We start from the raw sequence: 22622 nt of genomic DNA on the forward strand, positions 1-22622 counted from the left end.
CTGGCCAAAAAAAAAAAAAAAAAAGTAGATAAGAAAACACAATCCAGTTGACCTTTGAATTTCTTCAAACTGTCAGTCTCAATTACTTACAAAGGCAACTTGTTCCAGCAATCAATTCCCTGGCTAAAAGAAAAATTCTTACTATCTAGTCTTAACCTCTTCCCCTGTAATTTGAATTTATGCAAAACAGAGCTTAGATGATCTCAAGTGCTTACTTCATTTTCTGGATCTTATTTGAGAATAACCTGGCACTCTGGCCAAGTAATAAAAGTAATAAAAGTAAAGTGTAAAACTAAAATGTTCCTCTTAAGATGAATGTGAAAATTTAAAGGAAAGCAAAAAATTTAAAAATTTAAATTACAATTCAAAAAGGATTACTCATTCTACATTTAATCTAATGAATATTTTATTTGTGTTGGTTAAACTAATAATAATACCAGCATGCTTCTTATTTATAAGTTACTTTACATACTAGGAATAATAACTTTGTTTTGCTGTGTTCTGCTTTATGGGTTAATGGGCAAAGATAAATATTGCATTTATCTTTGACCATTTAAATCCTGTAGACCCAAATCTCAGTCTCAAAATATCGCATAACTGTTTATTAGGATTCGGCAAACAAGTACGAGAAAGTAAAGGCAAGGCTGATGATGCCCTTAAGAAAGTACCTCAGATTCGTAAATTGATTCAAGATGCTGAAGATAAAACACATGATGCAGAAGATGCACTAAGTGGAGCAATTGAAGATGCCATTGCTGCAAGGGACATTGCTCATGAAGCACAGCGAGTTGCTGAAACAGCATCAAAGGTAAGAGATAAATAAATAAGAACATCTGATACCTTTGTGAGTTTCTGCTACTGCATTATTCCATGAAAAAAAAAAAAAAAAAAAAAAAAAAAACCCTTTCTTATGTCCCAGACATTTATACAGTATTAGAATGGCTAAGTGATGCTAATAAAGTAAACTTTGTCCTACATCTTCCAAAAAAAAAAAAAAAAAAGTTACCATCCAATTCCATCTTGAACTTTGCACAACTCTTTTCTTTCAACACATTGAGAGTGATTTATTTCAGTGTTGTATAACATGCTGCCCAAAGGTAAAATTCATAAGAATCACTCTTCTGTTACTCCTTATGATTTGATATTTGTGTTCTTCCCCCAGTTCTTGTTCATTTTACTTATCCTCCTTCCAGGGTCTTATACAGATCTACCCCTCAGACACATCTGCATCTTCTTAGCTATTATTCACATGGACACTAAAAGGCACTCTTCAAACTTTGAGAACTTTCTCTCGAAGCTCATCCCCTTCCTTTTTTTAGGTGCAGCCTCCAGACCCAAATGCTCTTAAAAGGCTTGGATGGATTGGGTAAACTGGTAGAATCTTTCCTTTTGCTAAGACCAGGGCATGCAAATGGGATTAAGGGGCCTTGTTTATTCATGTTTCCCTCGATTGGGGTCCTGGTGTGGCACATCCAGTGCACCTCCATTTGCATGGCCCTGGCTCAGACTATGCACATCAATTCAAATTGAGGAAGGATAGATGTGCAAAAATTTGTCTTCACTTAGTGGGAAGTTTGAATAAATGCAAGGAAGAACTACACAAACTGTCTAGAAGGGATGGACAGGTTAGATGGGAAGTGCTTTTTTTTTTTTTTTTTTTTTTCCCCTCAAGGAATGTGGACTACTGAATGTAAGTAAAGAAGCCCCGTGCTGTTCCACAGCATAACTGACAAAATTCGCTGTTCTGGTTTAGTTTCTTCTGATTAAATTATTCACTGTATACTTTTAAGTAATAAAGATTATATAAATCTGAACAAATGCTATGTTAAATAATACTAGCACCATTTAATATGTCATCCTGGTACAAATGTGATGTTCTGTTTGACCTTACTAACATTAACTTAAAACAATGTTTAATGTAGTTAAAACTACTATTAAAACAACAATATGACACAAATAAGAAATTTAGTAGAGAAAATTTAGTATAGTTTATCTTATAGAGTGCAGATAGAATTCGTGATGATGCTGATCAAACTCGTGATCGTGCAAACAAACTCGGGGACCAGGCAGAAGATCTAGCAGAACAGGTCATTGACACAGACAAACGGATGAGAGGGTATGAAGATCAGGGTGAGCATGATGGAAAACTTAGCAAAGAAGTAAGTTAATTACATTGATAAATTTTAATATTCTGTTGTTATTTCTAAAGTTTTTAATTGCTTTAGTTTTCTTGAAATAAGGGGGAACTGTAGTATGTGCAATGAAATTATTGCTTTTCTTTCTCTTTCCAAGGCACTAGAGAGAGCAAATCATGCTAAAACTGGAGCTTTAACTGCCTCTAAAAAGGCTAAAGATGCTTTAGATAACTTGGAAGATATATTAGGAGCACTAAGTAAGTGCATATTTACTAATTTTACAATAACAGTTCAGCTTACTTTTTTTCCCATAAAATGGTCTGTATTTTCCTTGTTTTTCAAGTAAAGCTTATTAAAAAATGAAAATTAAAATATATTTACTCAAGCATCAGATAAAAAAAATGACTGACATCTACTCAATGGTAGGGATCTATGATCCCACAGGAAGTAGTAGTAGTAGTGGCATGTGATGCAAGAAAGCAAGTGTATGAGCTTATGCAGCATCAGCCAAAAAAAAAAAAAAAAAAAAAAAAAAATCACACCATTCCCTCCAAATGCTGTCCAGTTCCTCCTTAAATTTATTCAACCTATCAACTTCCACAACGACAGATGGAAGTTTGTTCCAGCAATTAACCACCCGCTGGCTAAAGGCAAATTTCCGTACATTTATTCTACATCTGTCTTTTCTTAATTTGAATTTATGCCCCCTTAGGTTCGTAATCTGAACAAGTGGAAGGATCCCATTAGAATTCAGCATGCTCAACCCATTCAAGGCCTTATACACTTCAATTAGATCACCGCGCCAGTGCCTAGTCTCCAGCCACTGCAATTTGCAGAACTTAAGCCTCTCTTGGTAAGAGGATCCCTTCATTCCCCTCACCAATCTTGTTGCCCTTCTCTGTACATGCTCAAGTAAATCTACATCCTTCCTAAAATGAGGCCTCCAGACCTGTACGCAGTACTCAAGGCGTGGCCTGACCATTGCCTTATACAGAGGGATAATCACCTCCTTTTCCCTGCTAGCAAAATTCCTATATATATCATTGACAAAACCCCATGACCTGCCCTGGCAGCCTGTCTGCATTGCTCAGAAAACTTCATATCTGACTGCACAATTACTTCCAGGTCTTTTTCATTTTCTACCACCTTAAGTGTAGTACCACACTGTTGGTACGTTTCTCTGGGGTTACTTCTACCCATATGCAGTACTTTGCATTTGTCAAGGTTAAACTTCAGTTGCCACTTCTTAGCCCATCTGCCCAAATTATCTAGATCCTGTTGCAGTAGCACACTGCCATTACTGTCATTAACAACCCTGCCAACCTTTGTATCATCTGCAAACTTCGACATTAGGCCTGATATACCTTCATCAATATCATTGATAAATATACAAAACAACAGTGGACCTAACACTGAACCTTGTGGAACTCCACTAATAACATTAGTCCAAGAAGAGCAGCACCCACTGATTACCACCCTCTGTCTTCTCCCACTTAACCTTCCTTTTATCCATTGTAGCAACTTACCCTTAATACCATTCTGCTCCAATTTGTACAATAGTCTTCCATGCGCAACAGTGTCAAAAGCTTTCCTGAAATCCAAATATATGATATCAAAATTATTTTTTGCATCCAGATCCTTTGTAACCACATCATAATATCCTATCAAATTTGTCAGACAAGACTTTCCCTTAACAAACCCATGCTGTGTCTGAATTATTTCTGCAGTCTTGTTTAGATGATCCTGCAATGCATCTTTAACCAGTGATTCCATTATTTTACCCGGAACAGAAGTTAAACTAACTGGTCTGTAATTACTCGTGTCACCCTTCGATCCCCCTTTGTGAATTGGGGATACATTTGCACATCTCCAGTCCGTGGGAACCTCCCCTGAGTCCAAGGACGCTCTCATAATTATGGCTAAGGGTTTGCTTAGTTTCTTTGCCGCCTCCTTTAATATAACTGGATAGATCCCATCCACCCCCAGGTGGTTTTCTTATGTGTAACTTCAACAATTTCTCCTCCACTTTGCTTTCAGTTATTCCAAAATCATTAAGTATCCTGCTACAATTTGATAACCTGCCATTTTCAAACCTTAATAATTCCTCATGTGTGAATGTAGATGCAAAATACTCATTCAGTTTGTTTGCTATCTGAGCAGGATCATCAACAGTCGAACCATCGATGTCAAGTGGACCAATCAGATTCATCCCCTTCCTTTTAGAGTTTACATAAGTAAAGAAATCCTTGCTGTTTTTCTTAGCATCTTTTGCCAAGGATTTCTCGTAATCTGCCGTCGCCTGCCTAACCTCCTTTGTCACCTGATTACAGACTAGCTTATATCTGCCATAGGCTTCTGAGTCGCTTGATAATTCATATGCATCCCATGCATTTTCTTCCCTGTTACGAGTCTCATTAGTTCATTAGATAACCATTTAGGCCTAAACCTTGAACAATATTTCTTAATAGGTATGAAACTTTTAGTAGCTTCCATGATTAATTCCTTGAATGCTTCCCACTTAGAATTTACTGTTGGTAACATCGTCAGTTGGTCCTACTGTACAGAATTTAAAAACTGCCGGAGACCACTGTACTCACCTTTACGGAAGCAAAAACCCTTTCCTTTACCCCTGATGGTAATTAAATCTTTAAGTAAATCCCACATCAGTACACTGTGATCACTGCCACCTAGTGGTTCCTTTATCTGCAAATTCTTAATACACAAATGATCACTGCTGATAACCAGATCAGGAGTATTACTTTGTCTGGTTGTCTCTCGAACATGCTGCTGCAGAAAACAATCATCCAATAAATCCACAAAAGTCTGACTAGTGTGTGAGTGACCAACCCACAAGTTCCAGTCAATATCTGGGAAGTTAAAATCCCCCATTATAAGACATTCCGATTTACTAGCCCACTCTATTTCTCTGTACAATTGTTCATTGTACTCATTCGAGTCATTAGGCCTCTAACACACTCCTACTCTTATTTTTGCTTTCGCAGTGCTTATGTCACACCAAACTGACTCAACAGTGCACTGTTCATCTATATCAACTGGATGCACTTCTTTTGATTTTATGTTTTTCTTAATTAACAGCATAACACCTCCTCCCTTTCTATCCTGTCTATCCTTTCTGTACACATTGTACTCCCCAAATTCCAGTTCAGCATTCCTTATATCTGTGTGACACCACGTCTTTGCTATCCCAACAAGCTTTGCAGTGATTCTCTTGTCAGGAAAACAGAAACTACATTGTGTAAAAAAGGATAGGTGGGATAGGATCAGAGTATGTATGTCAGGGGCAAAAGTTTAATGATATTGTAAAGCAGCTATCACCAAGAATAAGAGATCTATGCATTTACTTAGATGGTATAAGGAAATGTTGAGTTAGGATTAAATTTGACAGTAATTCTGACCAGACATGGTGGGGGGGGGTAATTAAAGCCTTATCAATCAGTTGGCCCGAGAGAGAGAGAGAGAGAGAGAGAGAGAATGCAAGGCTCATAGAGTAGAAATTCTCTGCAAGGTGCTTGTTAATAGGAGAGATGTTTTTACAGGGATAGGATACACTTAAACAGAAAAGATGCAAGAATATCTTCGGAGGGAGGAGAAGATACACGGACCACTAGATTAACAGGAGCCACACACAGAAGTGAAGCCGACTGGGCTAGCTGGGTGGGTAAAGTGCCTGCCTGGCAACCCAAAGGTCGCGGGTTCGAATCCTGCCTCGGGCTTGGATCAAAGTACTGCAAAAACCTTGGGAGGTGCATTATAGCCACAGAAGCCGATGCGCCAACAACTACCCAAAAAAAAAAAAAAACTGAAGTGAAAGTGACTCTTGCTGTGCTTCTCTTGGGATGTGCAGCAGTTTTTTAGAAAGCAAAATTTTGAGGATTGCAAGGCCTCTGGGTGTTTTCATGGGACAAGAAAATACAATTCGCTTGTCTCATGATCTGGGTTATTAAGAGCAAAAACAAGCACTTGTATACTTGATTGTACACCAATCCTAGTAGCATGGTAAACAAATTTGAAGTACTGGTTAAGTCATCAGATATAGATATGGACATTTGTAGGGATATTGCAAAGATGGTGCCACTCAGACACTACGGGATGAAGAATTTGAATATGGGTACAAGACCAGTCAGGTGGGAAGCTGCCCTTGGTTAAAAAGCACACAGAATCTAAGGTAGTGCACCCAGTTGATGAGGGTGACCAGTGAGTCAGTCTGTCAAGATATAAGTAACAGGAAAACAAAAATGATAGTACCAGTATGTTATACACCACAGTGACTGAGAATGATGAAAAATTATACAGAAAGATAAGATTGAACCACCAAATAAACTGCCATATCATTAATATCTGGACACCCCTCCATGGATGGGGAAACAGGTCCTATGCATGCAACATGTCACAGAACTGCTACAAATATGCATATTGGGCTTCGAACAGACAATTGCAAAAGTGGACATGCAAGATGACATTTTCAACAGAATAAATACATAAGCAAGTGTTTTGTTCAAGACATTGCAGTCACTCTGAGGACCCCCCCCTAGTGATGTCATATGCAAATGGAAGAGGAATGGGACTGAATCTGCCAAAAAACAGCCTGGTAAACCCTGAAAACTAACAGAACGGGACAAGAGAATTCTGCGAAGAACTGTGCACCAAATCGTAATATGCCATTGTCTCAAGTCACACAAACCCCCGTGAGAGTATTGGGACTAATGTCAGCACTAGTACAATATGAAGGACATTCCATGATATGGGTTACAACGGTTGTGCAGCTGTTTACAAGCCATCGATCACCTCAAAAAATGCTAGACGCCGATTAACATGGTGTAAGGAGCGCAAATTCTGGACTGTAGAGCAGTGGAAAACAGTCCTACGGACAGACAAGTTGAGGTTCACACTCTACCAGTCTGATGGCCATTCCTGGGTGTGGTGAATTCCAGAGGAACAGTTCCTGATTGTATCCTCCCAACAGTGAAATTTGGTAAAGGCAGTGTCATGGTATGGGGCTGCTTTTCATGGTTTGGCTTGAGCCCATTAGTTGTTATCGACAAAACCATAAATTCTGTGCAATACCAGGACATCTTGGACAATTATGAACTTACAGCGTTATGGCAATACTTCAGGGGAAGGCTCATGCCTATATCAGCGAGACAATGCAGCATGCCATACTGCTCGGTTTATAATAGAGTGGTTTAAGGCCATGGATGTGGAAAAGTTGGATTGGCCAGCCCAGAGTCTTGTTCTGAACCCTATTGAGCATCTTTGGGATGTATTGGATCGTCAGGTATGTGCACGTTGAGATCGCCCAAAAAAAAAGGCCAAACTGGTGGATGCATTAAAGACTGAGTGGAGAAACATATCACCTGACATTTATAAAAATGCTAGTTGGGAGTATGCCGCGAAGATTGAAAGCCATCATAAAAGCAAAAGGTTTCAGCACAAAATATTAAACGACACAATTAAAGCTCTTTTTTTGTCTAAAGGCAGGTGTCCGGATATTAATGTTAGGGCAGTGTAGTGTATCTTATTATGGGGATTTTAACTTTTCAAATATTTGTTGCCTCACACAGTCAAGCTTTTTCTGGATGTACTGAATGACTAACGTGAACATACTCGCCAGCATGTTAAAGAAGTAACAGGAGAAAGAAAGAAATACTCTTGATCTGATTACAATAGCAAAAAAAATATATATATATATACATATATACAGGGTGATTCACTACCAGTGCGACAAACTTGCAAGAGGTGTAGGGGGCACAAAGACAAATCAGAATCACATAGCATTGTGGGGTCCGAAATGCCTTCATCATGCGGTAGAGGACGTTGAATGGGAGGTCGCGTGAACAGCGATCTCACTGGAAGTCAGCATTTGCGAACCGGTTCCCAAGGCAGTAGGATGGACGAGTATTCAAATGTTGAACTGGCCGACTGCACCTCGCGTATGGAGCTGTGGACTGTAATGGGCGTGCCGTTCTGTGCATGTACCAGGAACGTTTCCCGCACAGCGCGTGCTCCTCATCATTCATACGATTTTCGCACGTGTGCACAGAAGGTTACGTGAGACTGGTTGTTTCACGAGAGGTACCATTGAATCGAGACGTGAACGACGAGGATGCAGACAATGAGGAGAATGTCCTACATCTTGCAAGAAGGCAATCCGAGTACAAGTACTTGAGCGATAGGCCAACGATTGGGTATTTCCCAATCCACTGTATGAGGATACTGTCAACAAACCAAATGAGTTCATACCATCTGCAACGCATCCAATCATTGGAGTCTGCGGATTACCCACTCTGGAGGACTTTTGCTTCTTGGTTTCTTCAACAGAAATGGTTCGCAAATACTGACGTCCCAGCCGGGATCGCTGTTCACGCGACCCTCCGTTTCAACATCCTCTACCGCATGACGAAGGCATTTCGGACCCTGCAAATGCTATGTGATTCCGATTCGTCTTTTCTGTGCCCCCCTACACCTCCTGCAAGTTTGTCGCACTGGTAGTGAAATCTTACCTATAGAGAAAAATTTGCTGGTTATAAATAAAATTAATTCCCCGTTACCAAAAATCTTCATTGAAAGATATACTGAAATTTTAGAAACTTAATGATCAACAATTTCAAATATTGTACAGTAATCCATATGCTAGTCTCATTCATTTTAAAATACTTTAATTGAACATATTATGTACTAGACTGGTGTGTAAAATTTAAGGACCAGTCAGGTTTTGTAGCTTCTCATAGGAGTGGCCTGGATATGGGAAAAGCATACCAAAGAAACCTGGTGAGGTACAGAAATAATGAAGGAAACAATACCACAACAATGGAAATAAAATGATACAGAGGAATTTTATTCAAAAATGGCAACATAGCACTGGCTGCCAAGATACCGATGCATCATTGCCTAAGATGGAACAAAGGGAAGAGGTGGTCATCAGTAAGAGATATGGCCACCCGTAATGTCGATGCAGGCTTTGCACCACCTGTCCATACTTAGAACAATGTTGTTGATATTTTCTTGAGGTAACATCCTCTGTCAGCACCTCCGTAGCCAGGTGGAAAGGAGCAGCAGTGCATAGCACACGCTTCTTGATTATACCGGGGTTCGATCCCGTCACCACCAAATACGGAGGATGCGGAAAGGTCAGGGAATGACCACCGCACATTCCCGGAGCAATATGGCCTTAGCTGCTAATGCTCCTAAAAAACCAAATAACAACAACAATCCTCTGTCAGCGCCATGTTCAGCTGGTGAACATTTTCTGGTAGGTGTGGATGTGCTGCTGGGCATCTCCCCAGAGCATCCCATATGCATTCGATGGAATTTAGATTGGTGGAACAGGCAGGCCAATCCATATGAACAATGTCCTCACTTTCCAAAAGCATATCAACAGCTGCAGTGCAATGGGGTGTGGCATTATCATCTATAAACATGAACTCGGGGCCAATGGTACTTCGGAAAGGATTACCTCAGTACAGTAGTGTGCACCAGTTACAGTACCGCCTTCCAGTATCTGGAGTTGTGTACTTCCATCCAAGATAATGCTTCCCCTGATAAGATCACCTCGACCACCATATCGATCCCTTTCAGTGATGCTTGTGGGGTGATACCATGTGCTGACCTCTCACCAGATTAGCTGATGTTTAGAATCGCTGCTGAGACTGAATCTACTCTCATCAGTAAAGAGTATCTTAAGTAAAGATTTTGTGGTTGTAACCTTTAGAAATAGTGTTGGTCCTTAAGTTTTGCACACCAGTGTACATAATTCTATTTCCTTAGAAATTTTTGCCACTCAGAGTATTTTTTTAATCCATTTAGATTTCCCTCTTAATAAATCAGCAGTAACCTCTCACCAGGGCAGAAGCACATTGACTTTGGTACTACTTATCAATTATAGATATGTCCTAATAAAAAGCATTACTCTTGCTCATCACTTACATGTCCCAAATTTTGAGGGGAAAAAACTGAAAAGGGAATGAAGAAAACATATTTGCAAACAAATTCTGCAGCCAATATCTCTATACCACATTTCAGTAAAGTTTAATGCCAGAGATTTTAAATTATATTCTTTCTTTCTTTCTTTCAGCCAAAAAATCCAAAATCCATCTATAACTGCTGTAAATGATCAGCAAGCAGCTAGTTTAGTCTCGTGTAATTTTGTTTCAAATATATTATCTTTGATGAAAATTTCTTCTTTCAGTCTTCCCTTAGATAGCAGAATCTGCTTCGTTCTTTTCCCAGGGCATTAACAAAATTCTTCATTATACCAAGATTTATATTCCATGGTGGAAGAACATTTTTTGGTTTCAACCAGTAGAACATATTTTATATTACTTCTCCCTGTTAAAAATTCCTTCCTCTTATCCCACTGCTGCACAATGTTTTTCTTGTTGCAAGACTCTCCCACAATCATATGAAACAACAGTATTTTGTAAAAACTCGCTGTAGACCAAGGAGTAATTCAGTTATTTTAATTCACCTCAGACAATCCAAGCAAAGTCATGGTACTTTATTGCAATCAGGATGTTTGATATACTTTCATTTTTCTTACAAACCCATGGCATGAAGTAGAGGAACTGATGGGAATGCATTTTAATTGTGCAGCAAAACTGCTTTTAAACCTAATTTTCAGGTGTCAATAAATATATGCCATTCACTAGGATTGTATTAGTCTCAGTACTGGCAAATGATGCAAGAAAGCAAGCTTATATAGCATCATCAAAAAAATTTCCCATTTCACCTGTCCAGCCCATCCAATAGTTTGTCTAGTTCTTCCTTGAATTTATTTAAGCTATCCACCACCACAACATCAGATAAATGTTTGTTCCAACAATTTTTTTTGTGAAGGCAAACTTCCACACATCTATTCTGTAAACATCCTTCCTCAATTTGAATTTATGCCCCATCGTGTATAGTCTTAGCAAGAGGAAGGATGCCAACAGCATTGAGCTTGTTCAATCCGTTCAAAGCCTTAAAACACCTCAGTAAGATCACCTCATAGGTGACTAGTCTCCAGATGCTGCAATTTACAGAAATGAAGCCTTTCTTGGTAAGAGAATCCCCCTCTGTTCCACCCACCTCATCACCCTTCTCTTGTACCCATTTCAGAAACTCTACATTTTTCCTAAAATGAGACCTCTGCACCTGTATGCAGTACCCAAGATATAACCTAACCATTACTTTATACAATGGGATAATCACCTTCTTATGACTGCTAGCAAAATTCCTGTATATCAATAACAAAATCCATTGAACTGTCCTGGTAGCCTGTCTGCACTGCTCAGATAACTTCATATCTCAGTGCACAATTACCCCCAGATCTTTTTCATTTTCCACATCCTGAGGGTAGTACCACACAGTGGGCACATTACTGAGGTTACAGCTACCCATGTGCAGTAATTTGCATTTGTCAATGTTAAATTTCAATAGTCATTTCTCAGCCCATATGCCTAATTTTACTAGATCTTGTTGCAGAAGGATACTGTCATTAACCACCCTGCCAACCTTTGTATCATCAGCAAACTTGGACATTAAGCCTGATATATAGTCATAAATATTGTTAATAAATACAGAAACCAACAATGAGCTCAGCACCAAACTCTGGGAAACTCCACTAATAACATCAGTCCAAGGAGAGCAGTGCCCATTAATAACTTTGTCTCCTCCCACTCAATCATCCCTTTATCCATAGCAGTAACTGGCCCTTATTGCCACTCTGATCTAATTTGTACAGCATTATTTTATGCGCAACAGTATCAAAAGCTTTTTTGAAATCTGCATATATGATATCAAAATTATTTTTTGCATCAGTGTCAAATGAAATCGATCAGACAAGATTTCCACTTAACAAACCCATGCTGTGTCTGAACTATAACTGCAGTCTTGCTTAGTTGATCCTGGATTGCTTCTTTAATGCATAGCTCCCTTATTTTCCCTGGAACAGAAGTTAAGCTAAGGTCTGTAATTACTTGTCATTCTTTGATCCCTTTTGTGAATTGGGGATACATTCACATTTCTTCAGTCCACGGGGACCTCCCCTGAATCCAAGAATGCTCTCATAATTAAAGGTAAGAGCTTGCTTATCTGATTTTGCTATCTCCCTTAATATAATTAGATAGATCCCATTCACCCCAGGTGCCTTTCTCATGTATGAATGTAGATTCAAAATACTTATTCAGTTTGTCAGCAACCTGAGCAGGATCACCAAAAGTTGAACCATCAATATCAAGTTTACTAATGTGATTCATCTCCTTCCTTCTAGTGTTTACATAAGTAAAGAAGTCCTTGCTGTTTTTTTTTTTTTTTTTTTTGTTTTGCTTCCTTTGCCAAAGATTTCTCATAATTTCCTTTATCTTGCCTAACATCCTTTGTGATGTACATGATTACAGATTAGTTTATATCTACCATAAACTTCTGGATCACCTGATGGTTTATATGCATCCCATGCATTTTTCTTCTTTGCCATGAGCCTCAGTAGTTTATCTGGCATCCATTTAGGTCTGAGCTGTAAACTATTTCTTAGCTGGTATCAAAAGCATAAAAAAAAAAAAAGTAAAGTGCAGCCATTATCAACCCACTGCAGGATGGAAGCCTCCTCAACAATTCATGCTGAGGGAAATGGACCATAATCTGCCACGCTGGTCCAGTGCGGGTTGGCAGATCGACCGTATTCAGCAGTCAGGGGCTTGAACCCCGGTCTACTCAAAGAGCGTGTGCTACTGCACTCCCGCTCCTGCCCACTCGGCTACGGAGCATATTAGCTTCTATATTTATTTCCTTGAATGATTCTCATTTAGAATTTGCTAATGGTAACATCATCAGTTGGTCTCACTGTATAAAATTTAAATTCTGTCTGAGACCACAGTAATGACTTTTATGAAAGCAGAAACCCTTCTCTTTACCCTTGCTGGCGGTTATATCTTTAAATAAATCCCATATCAGTACACCATGATCACCGCCATGTAGTGTTTCTTTTATCTGCTGATTTTTTATTCATGAATAATCACTGCTGATAATCAGATAAAGAACATTACTTTATCTTGTTGGCTCTCTAAAATGCTGCTGTAGAAAACAGTCATCCTATAAATTCACAAAAGTCTTGCTAGTGTGTGTGAATGACAAAACCACAAGTTCCTTGCAATATTTGGAAAGTTAAAATCCCCTATTATAAGACATTCTGATTTACTGGCCCACTATTTCTCTGTACAGCTGTTCATTGTATTCATCAGAGTCACTAAGCCTATAACAGATTCCTACCCTCATTTTTGCTTTCGCAGTGTTTTTGTCACATTAAACCAGTGTTTCTCAACCTTTTTTTTTTAATTATTGTGCCCTAAAGGGCTTTTTTAGACAATTTTTTTTCTGTATCGCCCAAGAAAATACTTTATGCTTACTCGTTTTATTCAATGGGATGCCTGAGCTTCTCAGCTAAAAGTTGAATGTTCGGTATAATGTATGACACGAGCAAGACTTTTGTGGATTTATTGGATGACTGTTTCTACAGCAACATGTTTGAGAGTCAACCAGAGTGAGTAATACTCTTGATCTGATTATCAGCAATGACTATTGAAATCAATGACAGTGATTACAATGTACTAATGTGGGAATTACTTAAAGATATAACTACCATCAAGGCTAAAGGGAAGGGCTTTTGCTTTCGTAAAGGTGACTACAGGGGTCTCAGACAGTTTTTAAATTCTGTACAGTGGGATCAACTGATGATGTTGCCAACATTGAATTCTAAATGGGAAGCCTTCAGGGACTTAATTTTGGAGGCTACTAGGCTTTTCATTCCAATTAAGACATACTGTTCAAAGTTTAGGCCTAAATGTACGTCAGGTAAATTAATGAGGCTCGTGGCAGAGAAGAAAAATGTATGGGATGCATATAAAGTATCAGGTGACACATCAGCCTACCTATGGCAGATATAAGCTAGTCTGTAATCAAGTCACAAAGGAGGTTAGGCAGGTGTAGGCAGATTACGAGAAATCTTTGGCAAAGGATACAAAGAAAAACAGCAAAGAGTTCTTTACTTATGTAAACTCTAGAAGGAAAGGGATGAATCAGATATGACCACTTAATATAGATGGGTTGACTATTGATGGCACGCTCAAGAAGCTGATAAACTGAATGAGTATTTTGCATCTACATTCACACATGAGGAGTTATTCAATAAGGGGGAGTTCCAGAAGTTTATCAAACTCTAACAGGGAGCTAAGCAATTTTGTAATAACTGAGAGCAAAGTGGAGGAGAAATTGTTGAAGTTAAACATAAAAAAGGCACCTGGGGTGGATGTGATCTATCCAGTTATATCAAAGGAGGCAACAAAAGGAAGTAAGCAAACCCTTAGCCATAATTTTGAGTGCTTTCTTGGACTCAGGGGAGGTCCCCATGAACTGGAGGTGTGCAAATGTATCACTAATTCACAAAGGGGGGTTCCAAAAGGTGACACAAGTAACTATAGACCTGTTAGTTTCACATGTGTTCTTGGGAAAATAATGTAATACTAGTTAAAGAAGCATTGCAGCATCATCTAGACAAGACTGCAGTAATAGTTAAGACATGGGTTTATTAAAGGGAGGTCTTGTCTGACCAATTTGATTGGATACTATGATGTGGTCACAAAGGAACTGAATGCCAAAAACAATTTTGATATTATATACTTGGATTTCAGGAAAGCTTCTGATACTGTTGCACATGGAAGACTGCTGTACAAATTGGAGAGATATGACATTAAGGGTAAGTTGCTACAATGGATAAAGGGATCGTTGAGTGGGAGACAACAGAGAGTGGTAATCAATGGACACTGCTCTTCATGAACAAATGTAATTAATGGAGCTCCCAGGGTTTGGTGTTGGGCCCATTGTTGTTTTGTATATTTATCAATGATATTGATGAAGGTATATCAGGTTTAATGTCCAAGATTGCAGATGATACAAAGGTTGGCAGGGTTGTTATCGACAGTAAAGACAATATGCTACTCCAACTGGATCTAGATAAGTTGGACAAATGGGTAGCAAAACCCAAGAGAAAAGTACCAACTGTGTGGTACTTTTCTCTTGGAAGTGGAAAGTGAAAGAGACCTGAGGGTAACTGTGCAGTTAAATATGAAGTTCACTGAACAGTGCAGACAGGCTGCCCAGGGCAGGTCATGGAGTCTTATCAATGATATACAGGAATTTTGCTAGCATGGACAGGGAGGTGATTATCTCATTGTACAAGGCAATGGAGGCCTCCAGACCTGTGGTCTGGAGGCCCCATTTTAGGAAGGGTGTAGAGTTGCTAGAACGAGTACAAAGAAGGGCAACAAGATTGGTGAGGGGAACAAAGTGGTGCTTTTACCAAGAAAGGCTAATTGCAATGCCTGGAGAGTAGGCAGCTACGAGGTGATCTGATTGAGGTGTTCAAGCCCTTGAATCAGTTGAGCAAGCTGAATGCTGATGGGATTCTTCTTCTTGCTCAGATTAAGAACCTGAGAGAGCAGTTTCAAATTGAGGAAAGAAAGTTGTAGAATAGATGTGCGGAAATTTGCCTTTAGCCAGCGGTTAGTTGATTGGTGGAACAGACTTCCATCTTTTGTTGTGCAAGTTGATAGCCTAAATAAATTTAAGGCTGAGCTAGACAGGCATTTGAAACAAATGGGAGGGGTTGGGTTTTTTTTTTTTTTTTTTTTGGCTGATGCTACATAAACTTGCTTTCTTGCATCGTATGCCTCTACTAATGTTAATGCTAATAAGTTTAATTCTAATGTGTCCTCTTGAACATATATCAATTCTGTTTCTTTCCTTTGTTAATATTTGATTTACTGAACTAAAACCACTTTCAGCCATATAAGACATTGGAAAACAAAGAAGTACTATGGCCATTTCAGATTACATTTTTGGATAAAGAAGTTTAGTTGTTTTTGATCCCCACAACTCAGCCGTTCCACCTTTTTTGAATTTATATTTGCATTCTTCATTACATTTTAATTCAATGAGTTCTTGAATTTCTTCACTAGAAGGCCTGGCATCGCATCCAGTTGGATCAAACTTCCATGGCTTCACTTTAAAAGAAAATAAATCTGAAAATATATTTTTTTTTCTCACCTTTTAAAGAACACAAATAATCTGAATAATTCTTATGATCATTCTCTGTGAGAGATTCATTGATTTCATCTAACTCTTGCATACCATGAAATTGTTTTCTCATTAAATTTCTTTCAAATATTTCCAGTTTTTCAGTGAAGGCTTTTAATATGCATTTGCAGTCAATCACCATAATTAATTTCCCCTAAAGTTGAAGTGATACTTCATTAAGTTTGCGAAAAATCCAGGCCATATAGTATAAGTTGTTTTTGTGTTTGCTGACCTCCTTTGATAAATCTGTGTTTCCTTTGCTTTCTAAAAAAATTAATTATCGTGTTAGACAGTTTCCTTTAGAAAGTCGTCTGACTTCTGTATGTAAAAGAAGCAACTACTGTCCTTCGTTATTAACACAAAATTTTCTGAAAAGGCGATCTTATTTGCTATGTGACTATTTTATTGATGGTTTTAATAAATATACTGAGAGACTGATAAAGAACTGGACTAACATTTTTTGCAACCAGGTGATGTCGGTGCACAATGCAGTGTATTGCAAGAACTTCAGGATATATTTCCTTTAGGTGTGCTAGAAAACCTTTATGTCTTCCAACCATGGAGGTAGACCATCAATGGTACAGGATGCAAAATTTTCCAGTGGCACTTGTTTTTCATAAAACCATGTTTTTATAGCAGCAAAAATGGATGCTCGAGTACAGTCAGTTTCTGCAGATTTTACAAACATCTCTTCTTGCAATTTATGATCATCATCGAAATAACGAACACATGCCATTAGAAGGGCCGTTTTGTCAGTACCTGTGGATTCATCAGTCTGAATAGGAAATTTTCTCATTTTTAATTTGTCAATTAGCTGCTCTTCAATTTTAACTAACATCTTGTCGATTCATCTTCGAATTCAGTCATTGCTCAATGGCAATGCTTTTAAAATAATGGAAAGATTTTGATGTATCACTGTTGAAATTACAGTCTCTAATGTGGGTTGTATAACATTCTCAACAACTGTATGAGCACTACCACTTTTTGTAATGATTTCTTCAATTTTATCAGACGAAATCATTCCATCGTCATTTGTTTGTGTATTCTTCTTAAATAAGGAAGTAACAGTGTTACATTGCTCAAAATTCTGTGTTTTAAATTTTAAAATATTTGATATGTTTACCAATTTTATCAGGGTGTTTCCTTTTTAAGTGATCTAAAAGTCTTGATGGTTTTATAGCTGCATTTGAAAAAGAACTATTACACATAAGACACGTGGGCTGTCTTGAGTCGAATGGGCTTTCAATAAAACCATAAGCTAGATATTCATCCAGATACTGTAAACACTTTTTCTTTTCAGCACTTGACACGATTGATGGTGGGTTGAATAATTACAAAGAATTAAACAATCAAATATAAACTATTTTTATTTAACTCTCCTAGCCCATGTCACTCACAAAAGCATTGTAGATCAAAAATAAACAACTCCCAAACAGAAACAATAAATCAATACTAATTGTCACTTAGAAAGTAGAAAAAATAGACTGAAACATTTCCTCATCCCATCCATGCCTCATATATTGACCAATGAAACAAAATAATAAATAAATAAACCACGCCACCGCAAAGGCACAAATGCCGAGGACTGCAGAGACATTACTTCTGAAAGCACTTAAGCATTTAATGCCTATGAAAAGCAAAGGTGGTTCAATTAAATCACACCCACTACTTCCTTTCTCACTCACTTCTAAAATAATATACCTATATGTTAAAAATCAGTTATCTCAGGGAAAAAGAAAACCCAATGAGAGAGATTAAATATTAAGGAATAAGATGTCGATGGGTAGGGTTGAACTTTGGAGGGCCACAAACCATTGATTTTTACACATGATTTTTTCAAAAAATCATGACATATCCATGATTTTTGCCCCCCCCCCCCCCAATTTTGCCCCTTAGGGGAAATATCTCCCCCGTTGAGAACCCCTGCATTAAATTGACTCAACATTGCACTAACTGCCCATGTTGATGGATGGATGCACTGCCTTAGATTTTATGTGTTTTTTAACTAAGAACATAACTTCCCCATCCTATTCTGTCTGTGCTTTCTGTGCACATTGTGCTCCCCATATTTAAATTCTGTCCTTTCTGTCTGAGTGGCACCACATCTCTGATATTCCCACAATGTCTGCATTTAATGACTTGACCAGTAATTCAAATTCATAAAATTTATTTACTATGCTCCTAGCATTGGTGTACATTCAAGTATACATGCACCTGTTCTTACTCAGAATCACTTTCACTTCTGTCTGTGGCTGTTGTTATTCTGTGTATCCTCCCCCCCCCCCCAGGCTAGCAGTTTTCTGACCAACCTAACATTGCCTTGATAGCATCAGCAAATATTCTTGCACCCTTTCTATTTAAGTGTATCCCATCCCTGTAGAAGCAGTCTTTCCTGTTAACAAGCACAGACCATGACCATGCTCAGAGATATTCTACTCCACGAGTCTTACACAGTCTTTCTGGAGCCAAGTGGACAAGGCTCTCATCATATACTCCCTCCTATTGAGTCTGGGCAGAATTGCAGACACTTTCAAATTTAACCCTAACTCATGACTTTTTCTCAGCACTGCTATGTACTTCTTAAATAAGGCACAGATATCCTACTTAATGCTCATTTCGTTCAGAAAACTACAAATATCTTTAAAGAAACACATACCATCATCCATAATGAAATATTTTGAAAAAACTTTGTAACATAATCGATATACTGTAATTTTTGTTCCTGTTTCAAGTAACTGTCGCTGTTGTTACCTAGAACTGAGGAGTTCTGCTTGTGCTTTAATTAAATTTAAATCACAAACTAAGTCATTCAACTCTTCTTGCTTAATTAAGTGTAGCATGTTATAATTTTATGGTTAGTAGTCCAAATATTTTTAAATGGACAGTCCAACAAAGTCTGCAATAAAGAGTCTATTATTGCTTCCTTTATCCCATTATTTTAGGGAATCTGGTAACGACAGGGCGTCATTATGTTGAACAGACCTTATTGCAGTTACTTGGATCTTTGATGCTGTGCTTTTTTTTCCCTGGACATCCCTGATAGAGAATTAGCAGTCATCACGTTGCATGGTTCTTGCCATAGCATAGAAATAGCAAAATGCACACGTTTAATTTTCCCATTCTCGGATTTGTGGAGTCCAAAATTTGTCCTGATCACCAATCTTGCAACAAAATTATAAAAAAAAAAAAAGAGTAGAAATTGTCAGAGCGATTCAGATACTTCCTCTGCTTCTGCTTAAACATTTTAGCAATACAATGCTAAGCAAAACACAGATAAAACAAACAACATGCAATAAATAATCAGAGAAATTGTACAGATATACTCACACTACAACTGTCTTTTCATTAATGATAAAAGGTGCCTCCGTAGCCAGAAGGGCAGGAGCAGCAGTGCAAAGCACACGCTCCTTGATTAGACCGGGGTTCGAGCCCGTGACCTCCAAACACGGAGGATGCAGAAAGGTCAGGGAATGACCACCGCATATCCCCAGAGTAATATGGCCTTAGTTGCTAATACTCCTAAAAACCAAATAACAAACAAACAATTAATGATAGAGAGACGTATGAGGTAGACAGGGAAGGTTGTACATGTTAACTATTCCAACATTACTGCCACATACGATCACATGCAAACTTCATTATTTGCAGATAATACAACAGATCAGTGTCATTGCTTCCCTAAATTGTAGTTCCCAAGCCTTGTTCTTGGCAAGATCTTGATTTTGTGATTTATACAGTTCTCTAAAAGCGAATAAAGCTCTTTTTTAGTTAAAATCATCATTCTCTCTTCACTTTCTGTAAATTAGTTCTATACTTAGAAAGGAAATCCACCTTTCTTTTTTTCTTAGTTCTTTTATTATTTATATCCCTGACTCATTTAACTCTCATAACTGTTCGGAAACCTGGGTGGTAAAGATCAACTTCCAAGGCAAATATGTTTAATTCACCTCTGGCATTCCCCTCCCTGAATAACTCCTCATGTGTGAATGTAGATGCAAAATACTCATTTAGTTTGTTAGCCACCTGAGCAGAACCATCAATATCCAGTGGACCAATCTGATTCATCCTTTTACTTCTAGTTTACATAGGTAAAGAACTCTTTGCTATTTTTCTTTGCATCCTTTGCCAAAAATTTCTCATAATCTGCCTTTGCTTGCCTAATCTCCTTTGTGACTTGGTTACAGACCTTCTTATATCTATCATAGGCTTCCATGTCACCCATTAATTTATATGTATTCCATGCATTTTTTTTCACTGCCACATATCTCATTAGTTCATCTGACATCCATTTAGGCCTAAACCTTGAACAATATTTCTTAGTTGGTATGTAAAGCTTAGTAGCTTCCAAGATAAATTCTTTGATTGCCTCCCATTTTGAATTTTCTGCTGGTAACATCATCAGTTGGTCCTACCGTATAGAATTTAAATACTGTCTCAGAGAGATGACTCAGTGTTAGAAATTTTTTCTGATGAAGAAATGGACACTGGGAAACCATATTTTCCCAAAAGAGAGAAAGAGAGCTAAAAAGGAAAATTTTTACTTCTTGGAAGCAAACTGACAACATAAATAAAACTACATGAGTGACACATTTATATAGTGGAACTGCCAAAATGAAGAAAGTAAGGTTTAAATAAAAATGTGAATGACATCTGTTTCCTCCAAACTAAGTGTGCTCCCATCTATCTCTGTGTACAAGAGACATACCTCAAGACAATGGACAATCTCTCAGTAAAAAAATTAATATAACCTATAAGATAAAACAAGACACGTGGAGGAGCTGCTATATTAGTAAATATAGCAGCTCCTCCTGAACTAGCATAATACTGAACTAGCAGCTTGATGATCATTTAAAGCAGTTGTGCATAGCTTTGTTGGAAGAAGGAAAGAAGATAATTATGAATCTCCAGTGTTTCAAGTTTACTGCAATGTTATAAAAATATGGGCTACCGAGTGTGAAAATTAATTTTCTTCATTCCCATCTCAGGTTTTTCCCTCTTTAGGAGATGTAATTGATGGGCAAGGGGAACAGTTTTTATCGGGACATATCCACAGAGGAAAAGCAGTAACAAGGTTGCTGGGATACTGCTAAAATGGGAGATCATTGATTTCTTAAGAGGGAAAGCAGAATGGACTCTAAGAAAATCTCTGTTAAGTGACAAATGTTTCTAAGGAAAAAAAACTTTAGTGCATTGTATATTTAATTAAAGCACAAAATGAATATAATTCATTTTTAAGACAGCATACGTATTATTGTATGATATTTTAAATTGGTCATTCATTAAGTTAGTAAACTTTCAGTATATCTTTAGATGGAGACATGATAGAGACATAATTTTGGTATTTTTGGAATCAGGGGATCAGCTTCCTTTAGAATCTGTAACGTTTGCTGAGGTGGTACCAAAGAGTTTTTTTTTTTTTTTTTTTTGTTGGCTTGTGTTATTGTTTACTCTGAAACTTTTACAACAATACCTTATTTTTGTGACTGATATTTGAGAGCCCACTAAAATTCCGTGTTGCAATACAACTAATCAAATAAATCTATAAACATCTATGCATTCTTCTGTATCAGTATTATGTCACTGCTACTAATCATTTTTTTTTTTTTCTGTAGGTGATCTGGACAGTGTTGATCCTTCACTGCTTGCTGAGTTAGAAAGAAAGTTAGCCCTTGCAGAACGAGAACTTAGAAATGCTGACTTAGATGCCCTTGCCAAAGGACTTGAGGATGCTCGGTTGGAACAACAACAGTGGATGAAGAATTATGATGATGAAATTGAGCAGTTGAAGAGGGATGTTGCAAATGTTGATGCCATCAGAAGATCTCTACCAGAAGACTGTTATAGAAGGCTGGTTCTGGAACCATAGCATATTACATAAAAAAAAAAAAAAAAAAAAGGTTAAATAGTTTTTATTTTAATTTTGTCCCCCTTTTAATCAATCAATGCTTGTTTAGCATCATCTTGATTCTACAGATGATTATCATTGTAAATAATAAACCAAAAAAGCTTGATAGCATCCAAAAAGAAAGCTTTATATGTAAGATGTATTAATATAATATTTTGTATAGATGTACTGGACCAATCTAGTTTCTGTATTATTATTCAACTTTACAAACATATGGATTTATTACTATACCTTCATTTCTTTTTTAGTTATGTATGTAAGTTTTTTTTGTTAACTAATCTAAAGTGTTATCAAAATTTAATAGATATCTCTCATAAGTTTAGAAATAACTTAAAATCCACCAGCAGTCTATAGCAAATTGTACATTTTTCTTACTGCCAAATTATTTAGACACCGTAGTTCGGTGACATAAAAAATATATTTCTTGCAAATTCTACTAACTGATCAACCTGCCATTG

The 22622-nt window shown here is 37.6% G+C and overlaps 1 protein-coding gene across 4 annotated transcripts in view; it reads left to right on the forward strand.

The window, feature by feature from the left end:
* The window catches only part of LOC150087322 (laminin subunit gamma-1-like), a 327255-nt gene extending 304918 nt beyond the window's left edge, over positions 1 to 22337 (forward strand). For all 4 annotated transcript variants that reach the window (XM_090371124.1, XM_090371125.1, XM_090371126.1 and 1 more), the window contains 4 exons: positions 609 to 808; positions 2001 to 2159; positions 2293 to 2392; positions 21872 to 22337. In XM_090371124.1, the coding sequence (XP_090227250.1) occupies positions 609 to 808; positions 2001 to 2159; positions 2293 to 2392; positions 21872 to 22125 (713 nt within the window). In that variant the 3' untranslated portion in view covers positions 22126 to 22337. The remainder of the gene's footprint in view (positions 1 to 608; positions 809 to 2000; positions 2160 to 2292; positions 2393 to 21871) is intronic.
* The last annotated feature ends 285 nt before the right edge of the window (positions 22338 to 22622 follow it).

This window comes from Mastigoproctus giganteus, chromosome 4 (genome assembly GCF_048544385.1).
Source record: "Mastigoproctus giganteus isolate SK-2022 chromosome 4, ASM4854438v1, whole genome shotgun sequence".
Classification (NCBI taxonomy): Eukaryota; Metazoa; Arthropoda; class Arachnida; order Uropygi; family Thelyphonidae; genus Mastigoproctus; species Mastigoproctus giganteus.